Raw genomic sequence first — 11,518 nt, 5'->3', positions numbered from 1 at the left:
GAGTTGCAATTGTGCCCACTATCTTCCTCATTTTATCGCACATTTTATATGGGAAACAGGTACCTATATGATAGAAATATAATGTCCATTCTGCAATGTAAGTTTTTGGTTTAGGGTCCAAATGCATCCTCAATGAAAGTCTTTTTATTTAATGCATATGTGGTTACTGAAGGTGAGAGCAATTACCATTTTTGAGCTGCCTGCTGTAGAATTACTGATTTCTTCTCTTTTTTTTTAAGTGAGTGCAATTGCCATGACTCGTATGTTAATTTAAGTGGCATCCATGCACCATTTTGCTAGGTGGTCTTAGGTGGTAGCTTGGGTTACTTTGGACTTCTTTCCCTGCCTGCAGGGGCTCGTGTATGGCTACACAATATATGGAGATGTTGCATGTGCATGTATTCCATGATTAATGCTAATCAAATAGGATATTATATCGGCATGAGTTGCATTTTAAGTATCTGCAGATCCATGCAAGGAACTTGTTTAATGATTTACTTATCCCAAAAAAATAAAGATGAGTCTCTTACGATAGAGATCGCATGAGATGCATTTAAGCATTCATAGATCCATGGAAGGGTTCTTGTTTAATGATGCAATCATCCAAAAAAAATATTAAAGATGGGTCCATATGATAGAGACTGTACATATTGCTAATATAATACGATTATTCTCAAAAGCTTAGTTGCTCTAGAAAAGTTGAATGCTCACTTAGTGCCATTCAAACAGGCCCTTTATTGCCCAAGACTCATCTTTTCTTTTCTATTTTTTATGAGATATGGAAGGGGTTATTGCTATCCAGCCACTCAGAATCATCGCAAACAAGAACCCAATAATTTTACCAACTAGACTAGTCCCCTTGATTAAGAAGAAGACCAAACTAAGTTTAGAATTTGCTTCACAAGGATCTTCATTTATTTGTTTCTACTTTTATCCAACTCAAAAGTTACTTGGTCAAAGTAGTCCTATCACCTTGAGAGGCTTGTCGGGACTATGTTGGTTCATGTTCTGATTCAGTTTGAAATCCCTCTACATTTTAGAATTTATTCCGTAAAGATGTGGCGGCTCAATCTTGTCTGATTTTTTTTTTCCGTATATGTGCATAATCTCAGGCATAATGATTATATGGAAAGTAATTGGTAAGGTATGCGTGCACCCAAAATGTTTGCATATAAAAAGGTGATGGGACAAGATTAACACCATGTCGTCACCATGTCATGGGGGTTTCCGGATGCTGCAGGAGCTAATGACCAAACTAGTCCATGGCGTGTTTCGGCCAGACTCTTCTCTTTCTTCCTTTTCTTTTCAAAAGGTTAAACAAAGACTACTGCACTCTATTGGGTGTATTCGTACCCGAGTTGTATGAAATGCCCGTTTCATCAAAAAAAAAAAAAAACAAAGACTACTGCAGAGAGAACGGAAAGTCTGCTAAAACTCTTAATTAGTACGTGTCCTAGCTTTTAAGTCTCCTTTATAATCTAAGTGGAAGCTAATAGTGCAGCCAATCGAATCTATTTTATGAATTTCTTCGGTAGATATTTTTGTTCAATTTTTTAAGTTTTTTTTTTTATTCACGTAGTTGTACATTTGTTTGAATAATTTAAAAGCATCTGAGTCGCAAAAACAAAAAATTTTGTCGCACGTCAATTTACCAAAAGCTGAGGAGGTTTAAGCAGCCCCGTTTCCTTCTCTTTGCTTTAATCGGCCTCTATAACTAAAGGCATAGGTTACAATCGAATCCTACGTAGCAGAACCTTGCACTTCTGTCATTGGGCCAGCACATGATTTACGTCAAACTCCAGAGATTCCTATTTGCTACATGATTGAGGTAAAGCAACTATATATCAAGTGCATGCATTGGAATGGATCATGCACCGGGAAAAAAAAAGAGGAAAACCTCAAAATCCTAAGATGAGTGCATCGAGTTGCACTGCCTTCATCAGCATGCACTAATCCTTGTTTCCATTAGACAGTCCTTTAATCTGTCACTCACCAATACTTTTCATTTATTAAGACTCCAAAAGAATGGATAGAAAGCTCTCCACATCCTCTTAAAGCTAGCTTTCTTTTGACCACATCACTTGAGAAGATTGTGGACCTTACAGACCTCACCTCTGAGAGTCCTTGGAAAATGGGCTCCTTTCCTGTTGTCCATGGATAATAATGGAATCTAGGAGAGACCCCCCCACCCCTTGAAAACTATTGCTCCTACTGTGGTCCATAGGGCGGCGATCTGATTTTCAGCTGTATATATATATAAGGCTGCATTTAGCTTTGAGTCCCATAAGAGATTGGAGTTAGGAGAGAAGGGTGTTGAGGAGATAGATAGGATGTCGTTTGGTGGGGTTTGGAGCAGGGTGAAGCCATACTTGGCTATGGTCTTCTTGCAGTTTGGGTATGCCGGGATGTACGTGATCTCGGTCGCAACGCTCAAGCAAGGCATGAGCCATTACGTGCTCGTGGTGTATCGCAATGCCATCGCAGCGGCCTTCATCGCCCCATTCGCGTTGTGGTTCGAGAGGTCTCTCTCCCCCCTCCCTCTGTCTTAGCTCTGGTGTTTACTTCCACCATGATTCTCATGATATAGAGTACGTAGAATCTGAAAGAGTTACCGGTAGGCACTGAGGATTGGCATGACTTGCATAAATACATGCACGGATGTCATGAATTAGATTAGATAAGCCCTTCATCTGGTTTGATGTACCACTTTGGTCGTGATACAAGTAAGGAAAATGGAAGGTGCCCGTTGGACTCTAGCTAGAACTACGTCACCACTCAGAAAAAAAAAAGAAGAAAGGGCCTGTTTCTACCGGTCAAGGCTTGACCTAGACTTGCAGCATCTACGTGGTGCACCACACCAATCAGATTTTTCGTTCTCTTTGGGTTCTGATGATGTGGTGCTCCTGGTGCATGGTATAATTGCTCCGCATCTAAAGATTTAAGAAACTTTCTCCAAGCTGGACTCAAGTAACCATTTAAGTGTTACCACGTGGAAGCTTGGCTCGAGGTAAAATTTTCTTTTTGGCCCTTCATTAGCCAGGTAAATGCTGGAAAGCTCTTTTTCTGTTTCTCCCCCCTCGTATCTTGTCTTGTCTATTCTTTTCTTTTTACGTGATATAGAGGTGACAGTTCCACTTGCTCCATTGAAGAAAAAGCAAAAATCCAATAGATAGTTGGATCAGCACCATCATAAAATATTAAGCATTCCAAAATTAAGGAATTATGATGCCATGCCAATTTAAAAAAGTGAAAGAAAAAAGAAGAGCCTAGACTTAGGGTGATCCCACAATCAAGGACCACCGAAAAGTACCCAAGAAAAATTGAATCATGAAGAAATTAAAAAGAGCGACAATTCCTTTTTTTTCCCCTCTTCTTGTTTATAGTACCAGCCCAAGAGACAAGCAAAAACTTAATTCTATGAAGAGAATATTGTCAAAAGGGCCTGTCATACCCAGGCATATTCTTAACATGAATTCCCATGCATGTTGACTATTCTACGTATAGAGTTTGGATATTTATGCATAGCTTGTTTTACTGGGTAAGATTTTGGGTCGTTTCTAATAATATCAATGCAGACATGACTTATAACCCATATGAATTAGTGGACACTGCAGCATTATATTTTGTGGGGCCGACTTTAGGTCAATTTGATGTTTATGATTAGATTTAACTGAATTTGGACTTTTTAACCTGACGAGAATGCCATAACTTAAACGGTAAGAGTATACGAAGACTTATGCAGGTATATATTTAGTCCCACATCGTTTATACATTAGATAGACTTGAGTACTTATATAGAGCTCAGAAATCCAAATAACATCTTTCAACTAGTCTTTTTGGATGAAATCGTGGGTCTTAAACCCAAGCTTCCTTGAATTTCTTTTGAATCTTAAATCTTTCTCATAGTCTCCACATCATTGGATTCAAAAATAATTTTTCTTCTTTTAAACTTTGTTAAACAATAAAAATGAACCTATACCAATTTCCTCTCTACATTTACATCATGCTAAGCTAAAGTGAAACATTTATAATTATTTTCCTTGGTCGTGCAAAAGCCCATACATATGCACAAGAATTTATAATTTTTACAAAAAAAGATTGTTACATAAAATACTAGGTCAGTCAAAGTAACAAGTTGCTTTCTCAATTTACTTTGGAAAAAAAAGTTTCATTCTCAAGGTCATTAGAACCAAAGCTGACATAGTGTAAGCCAAAGCTTAACCAAATTAATCTTCCCTCAAGAAAACAAAAGAAAAACACCCTGGCACCTCTATCAGGGTCCAGTTCGCAGATTGGTCAGTCCATTTTTCACCCCAAGCACGAAGAAATGTGCACCACCGAATTTGATGTGCTCACCCACGAAACCAAAGCCAGATCGAGGAGACAGGTCTAATCCAGATTGGTTGGATCATGGCGTGAGTTTAGAGTCACAAGGTCCGTCTGATCCATGCACCCTTAGTTCTTTTATTTGTGGAACCTCTTATGCACCAACGCAATACTACAAACTATTACACCCATGAATCCATGATGCAATGGTGATGGAGACAACTTAATTGTGGGCGTTGTATACATACGAGCACATCCCATCCTCTAATGTTCTAGTTTAAAAACAGCCCTCTTTAACACTTGAGCAGCATTACTAGCTAATTGCATGCATGTCTCTTTCTTCTTCTTTCGGCCAACATGTCCCTCTCTTCTCTTCAACAGGAAAGCGAGGCCAAAGATGACACTCTGCAACTTCCTCAAGATAATGGCTTTAGCACTACTAGAGTACTCATCTACTCACCCACCAAAGTTCTATGTAATTAATTAGATCAAACTTCGTAAAAATCAACTTCTTCTTCCTTAATGCTGTGCCTCATCTTCCATGCTAGGCCTGTGCTCGACCAAAATTTTTATTACATGGGGACCAAGAACACGAATGCAAGCTTCTCATCTGCCTTCTACAACATACTTCCTGCGATGACCTTCGTCAACGCCGTTCTTCTCAGGTAATAGCTTCAACCATCTCTATCGAAATATCTTAAGCAAAACTTTTCGCGCAATTATAAACTAAGTTCTGCAGGCTAACTATGTTTCATTGTGTGATTAGAATGGAGAAAATAGATATCAAGAAACGGCGCAGCCAAGCCAAGATTGTTGGGACTCTGGTGACTCTGGTGGGTGCATTGCTCATGATACTATACAAAGGACCGGTGGTGGACTTTGTATGGACAGAGGGTCGACGGAGCCACCACAACAATAACACTGGCAGCCAAGATGATAAACATTGGCTTGAGGGCGTGTTTATGCTACTGTGGAGCTGCTTCTGTTGGTCTGCTTTCTTTCTGCTACAAGTAATGCTCTTTCATCACCAGAATTGAAGCTCGAATAATGCCTTATATATGTTTCAATCACAGAAGAAAAGTAGACATCTCTAGGTGACTAATTCACCATGATGGTTGATTCTTTGGTTCAGTCGCATACATTGAAGTCCTATCCGGCAGAGCTTTCCTTGACCGCCTGGCTATGCGTCATGGGTATGGTGCAAAGTGGTGCAGTTGGTCTCGTAATGGAGCATACTGCCAAGCCATGGTTGATAGGATTTGACCTGAGACTCCTAACGGCTGCTTACTCCGTGAGATGCTTCTTACAATGGGATCTTTGTTTGAGATAATTATAGATGTTGAAGCATCTAAATCATAGGAACAGACCAAACTTATGCCGGTATTTATGTTCCTGAGCTAATAACTTTTATCAATTGAACTGATTCTAATGCAGGGAATAATGTGCTCCGGGATCGCATATTTTGTTCAAGGAATAGTGATGAAAGAAAGGGGCCCTGTCTTCGTGACCGCATTCAACCCTCTTTGCATGATAATAGTAGCTATTCTGGGCTCCATCATTTTAGCAGAGGAGATCACTTTAGGAAGGTATGAGTGAGTTCTTGTTATCTCATAGCAGCTATATATAGTGATATAGAGTTTGGTTATACACTGACTTCTCTGAACTTGATAGGGTGGTTGGAGCAACTATCATAGTTATTGGTCTCTACTCTCTCATATGGGGTAAGAGCAAGGATCACCTGGCCAAATCCTCGGACGATAACGAGAATAAATTAGGGGTGCTCGAGCTACCGATATCTGAGACCGACGCCATTAAATCTAATTCTGCCGACCATGCCACTGTTGCAGAGATTCCTTGAAGAATTTAGCTCCATTTTCTTTACGCAACTAGTAGAATATGCTGTCACTTTCTTAATTATGTAATGGAGCCTTCAGCTGTTGAGTGCTCGCACTTTATGCATGATTTGGGAAGGAAATGGACCGGATGCAACTTGGTGTCAAAAATGTACAAAAATGAATAAATTATGATAAAATATTGCGTGCATGGCTAAAGGTTATCATCTCAATGCAACAGTACTTTAAGCTAATTTGCATGCATCATCTCAATCATTCTCGCTGTTGGTCCCGCCATCTTTTTCTCCTTTCAGAGGTGTTGAGCCTTCACCTTTCTCCATTGGATTATATCCTCCTTAAAAGTTCGTTGCACCATGCAAATGGGATTGCTGCTGCAAAGTAGTAGAACTTCCAATGAATGGCATGGAACACTACTTTATGATTGCTTTTACTTTTTTGGTGAATCCAGTTCACAGAGATGAAGAAATGAGCACTTGTTTTAGTGATTCAGGGCGCATAGATGCTGATGTGCCTGGAATTTGTTCCTTATGGTTCAGGTAACAAGAGTTCAGACCAAGATGGTCGGTCCCAAGATAAGAAAGCAGCACTAGAGTCGGATGCCTTCTTACGCTATCTATAAGGGCGGAAAAAAAATCAAAGTCAGCATGATGATTTTAGGAGGCATTTCACATAGTATTTGGTCAAAATATTTTGCACTAGCACATGTGATATATAGGATGGACGATCGTGATATATAATCGTGGGATTGTAACTCTATTGTGATTAATGGTTCATATTTTCTTTGGATTAAGTAGGTAATCTTGTTTTCTTTTATTCGGATGCGGGTCGCATGAGAATGAATTGAAAGTATCATATAGCTCAATATAAAGTATAAATAGCATTAAGCTTTTTTATGGTGATAGGCAGCGTCAGAATATTGGTGACGTCCATAGAAAACAACCAGAGTTATTTATGTTTTCTTCGATTTCTTTGTTTGCTCCAAGCTAATTGTGCTTAAAATTTTGACCATAAGTCCGGTAAAGTTTAGGAGTGAGAAACTCATTTTGCTTGTTAAAGGCTTGATGATGAAATCAAACTCTGCTTCTAGTTTGGGTGATTTATCGAATTCTTCACTTGTTCCTGTGAATAGAAAGCTATGCATGGATTGCATCATCCCCCGTTCAAACAAGCCCTGAAAGCTTAATAAAAAATCACTAACCAATGCAAGTTGACTGCCTGGGCAAGCAACTAAAGTGAAGCAACTAGGAATCATAGTTCTTCTAACTATACAAACTATCGGAACTTAACAAAAATATCTTCATATGCTGAGATCAATCACTATCTGTCGTATGACCCTACCCTACCTCTAGAACCAAAATGACACATCAAATTACCAAATAATTCACCAAAATAAAATGATGGCACGACAACCTATAACGGACATCCAAAAGACCGACACTTTAATTAAATTCACTCTAAGACATGATCTAGAGAGACATGTACAAGATGGTGCACTATTCAATTAGACGAAAAATAAAAATTAAAAGAAAAGATATATAACACTTAAGTTAACACCAGCATAGGGTGACAATTTATGATCTAATATGCTAACTCGACAGACTTGAAATAAGTAGACTTGTTGGTTGTAAATAAGTTGACCTGACTATTATCCACCTATAAAGTGAGCCTGTTAGAGTTTAGAGTCCTATCCTATCTGACTTATTTTGGCACATTTAATAATTAGGTTGGATCAACTTGATCGCAACCCAACCCATCTAAAGTTGGTTTAACTTGTCTAACCTAATTTGACCTATTTGTTAAAAGATTATGTTTGAGATGTTGGGCCATCTATTTAATCAATATGATGGCTTTGGATTTGAATTTTTGATTTTATTTAAATTGCCCAGGTTTAAATTGAAGGATGTTGTTTAAGTGCCCGTGCCTTGATCCAGTCTAAACCAAACCCCAACCCATTGCCACCAGAATGCAATTGAGTTCACCTCAACCAATGAGGTTTGGGTTTACTCGGGCTATTTGAGCCAATTACCTGTGGGGCCTTCTCTCGCATCGCTTTGCCCGGAAATAGCGTCGAGCCGTCGAGAGTCCGGCCGGTGCCGTATCCTGTGTTCGGCGACCAAAACATAAGGTGGAGAAGTCGACAATGAGGAGAGGGATGGGGACGGGGAAGGGTGCCGTGCTCCGGCGAGCAGACTTCGTGCTGCTGCTATTCTCCGCTGCGCGGCTGCTGGCGCCGCCGCTGCGCGCGGCGGCGGTGTGACGGAGCCTCCCGCCTTCGGGGACCAAGTGCGTGTCGGAGGAGATGCACGCCAACGTCATCATCCTGGCCGACTACACCGTGGTCTGAGCGGACGACTCCCACGGCACCGCCTCCATCTCCGCCAGGGTATATCCATCCATTCCATTCCCTTAAGCAGTTAAGCTATATTGCGTAAAAAGCTACGATCTTGGCATCTTTCTCCACCTGCATTTCTCGTTTCCATCATTAATTCTACAAGAATATGATGCCCAGATATTAATCTCTTTTTGTAAAATTGTTACCATAATCGCGAATGAAAATTTGAACCGTGAATCCATCATTATAAGTAAAAAGATGCGACTTTTTTTTTGTGGTGTGAAAAAAATGCGATTTTGGATCTCTTTTCCTTCTTGGTTTCTCGTTTCTTCACCATGGATCCATTAATCTTCAGTATGATTATTAATCCATTAATCCCGCTTCTTTCTTTCTTTCTTTTTTCAGCTTGTTAGTAGAATAGAAAGAAAACATTTTGAATATTGTTTTATATCTAAACTCCAGTCAACACCTCGAATCAAATCTTTCATCCTCCAAAACCCATAACCCTAACAAATTCTTCCATCTTGATTCAAATCCCTAAGTCATCCGATCTTCCTCCAAATCTCTAACTCTGGAAACATCAAATATAGGACAGAGGCCTAGTGTTCTTGTAAAGGGTATAAGCCAGAGATTCAAGTAGGGGTCGCCTTGCTTCCTATTTGCCTATGGTTATATCTAAATTCTAGTCAACACCTCAAATCAAATCTATCATCCTCCAAATCCATAACCAGAAACAAATTCTTCGATCTTAATTCAAATCACTTAGTCATCTGTTTTTCCAATTTCTAAATTTAGTAACATCAAATAGAGGACAGAGGCCTAGTGTTGCTATAGAGGGGTATAAGCCAGAAATTCAAGTAAGGGTCGCTTTGTTTTTATTTGATTCATATATTCAATTTCTAAAATCTAAATGCTTGCAACTTTCTCTCTCAAGGACAAGGTGTAAAAAGATCTGTGTCTCCATCAGGAGTATGGATATTAGGTAATCAAGTTTGAATATATATATATTTATCGGAAACCAATTAGATTCTTAAATAATATTCCAATATCTGAACTCATCAACTTATGAAATCCAATTTGCAGGATCAAAACCCAAAAATCTGAGTCAGATACAGAGTCGCACACTTGTTAGTTCCCCACATTGGCAAATGTCAAGAGCTGGACACTCCAATCTTCATGGATTTTTACCTTTCCTAACCTTGATATCGTGCAATGATCACTTTGCCTTAGTCATCGACTTGTCAATTTACCAAACTTACTTTGACCTAGTTTAAATTTCTTACTAATAATTCTGACTTTGGATCTCTGTCTTGACTGTTCCTATGATTTCAGTTTTTATCACATCAGAAGGGGAAGATATTGTTGCATTTTACATCCTCTAAGTCGTCTACCCTACATACAGCACAACCTTTTAGGTCCTTAATGACATTTATGCATGTGTATGTGAAATGGATGGTGTACATGCCAAGTAAACCATGGTATCTCTTCAAAAAAAATGCCTACATATTTTCACAAAGAATTCAGAAGGCTGCACTTATTGTGATTAGAAGGTAATTGATATATAATTCTATACTTTAAAATGACGATACATCAATTTTTAGAACTGTAGTGGTTTAAAAAGATAATTGATGAGCAATCCTGTACTAATTGTGATGTCGTATCGATTTTTATAACTGAACCAGGACATTTGATAAAATTGATTCTTACCTAACTTAACTCTCTCTCAAAAGTAAAAAGTCTTTCCGTATGATGGTTTAGGGAAACCCATTGGCTTTAGATGGATCTATATCTACTATCTACCTGAGAATGACATGTTGTTATATCACGAAAAGCAGAAAGCATGAATTAGATCTGCTTTTTATAAAAAAATCAGGCTATTCTTGAAAGTAATCATGTATGTAACTGAGATATACTTGTGGGCAAATCTTGAGACTGCAATCCCAAAATGCTCATTTTTTGTCTATTTTGCTGATTCTTTGTATCACTTGGTTTACTTACTAGCAGTGACATACGCACACTTGGAGATTTCTTTCCTGCAGGGCATCCTCGCTTCTCAAAGGTCATACTAATGCAGACTTAACCATTGCAAAATATGATCTAGCCTGATTTATTTTGGTAAAATTAGGATATGGGTCAATGTTACTACTCAATAGTTGGTTTTATGTCATGTATTTTTCGTATCACACTATTGATGAAACCAAGGTCCGCCGTACCGGTGGCGGCCTGGACCGGTACAGTACCGGTCCCGTACTGGTTCCGGATTCAACGCTGATCCACGCCGGTCCCATACCGATCTGTACCGGTTCCGTACCGGTCTCGTACCGGTACCAATACCGGATTCCATGCTGATCCAGTACCGGTTGGAGGCCGGACCGGCTCGTACCGGCCGGTACAGACTGGTACGGCAGACCATGGATGAAACAATTGTATAAATTTAATGGGACTCCTACCTGCATAAGAAATTATAGATTTGGAGAAGAAGTTTGCTATCCCTAGTCGTTAATTGAGAAGACACCTACTCATACTTGCATCTAAGCATGTGATATAAGTGATTGGCTGTGTCCTCTGGGGCAACTTCAAAATATATCATGAGAGCTGCTTTTTAGTTAGGAAGCCATAACAACTTTGTCTGATGAATTGGAAATCTGTAAACTAATATTTGAGAGCTTTGTCCCAGTAGCAAGGCAGGTTTTGTAACTTACAGTTCTTAATTATTGCAAGTAGACAATGATAAGTTTGTAATGGTTCTACATGGAGCAGCTAATAGGTCACCAATGACCCAACTTGATGGTTAGGCTGTTATTAGTTATTTGGACCTAGAGAAGGCATCTGAACTTACAATCATTGAGCTCTTAGAACATGATCCATCTTTAGATCGACATTCTATGGCTACTGCTTAATGTTGCATATTCGGTTTTCTAGGATTGCTAGCGGCGTGGGCTCTCTTTGTTTCCAGAAAAACAGATGATTAGTTTTATTATCAGATCCACTCAAGTTATCCTGACCA

General features: G+C 39.2%; 1 protein-coding gene and 1 long non-coding RNA gene across 2 annotated transcripts; both read left to right on the top strand.

Moving 5' to 3' along the window:
* Window positions 1–2,204: 2,204 nt before the first annotated feature.
* On the top strand, window positions 2,205–6,369 carry LOC103701905 (WAT1-related protein At1g21890-like). The gene is made up of 7 exons (XM_017841524.4): window positions 2,205–2,521; window positions 4,708–4,770; window positions 4,875–4,991; window positions 5,093–5,336; window positions 5,459–5,617; window positions 5,761–5,912; window positions 5,998–6,369. The coding sequence occupies exons 1-7, from the start codon at window positions 2,331–2,333 to the stop codon at window positions 6,182–6,184; spliced, it is 1,113 nt and encodes a 370-aa protein (XP_017697013.3). The 5' UTR covers window positions 2,205–2,330; the 3' UTR covers window positions 6,185–6,369.
* A 1,872-nt stretch (window positions 6,370–8,241) lies between these two features.
* On the top strand, window positions 8,242–11,259 carry LOC148700478 (uncharacterized). The gene is made up of 2 exons (XR_015972197.1): window positions 8,242–8,562; window positions 9,595–11,259. It is a non-coding gene; the product is annotated as an uncharacterized LOC148700478 (long non-coding RNA).
* The last annotated feature ends 259 nt before the right edge of the window (window positions 11,260–11,518 follow it).

The sequence above is a fragment of the Phoenix dactylifera genome, chromosome 12 (genome assembly GCF_051530095.1).
Source record: "Phoenix dactylifera cultivar Ajwa chromosome 12, Ajwa_hap1_PhDact_Kaust_v1.1, whole genome shotgun sequence".
Lineage (NCBI taxonomy): Eukaryota > Viridiplantae > Streptophyta > Magnoliopsida > Arecales > Arecaceae > Phoenix > Phoenix dactylifera.
Note: the sequence above shows the minus strand (reverse complement) of the source record. Positions and strands in the feature narration are given on the sequence as shown.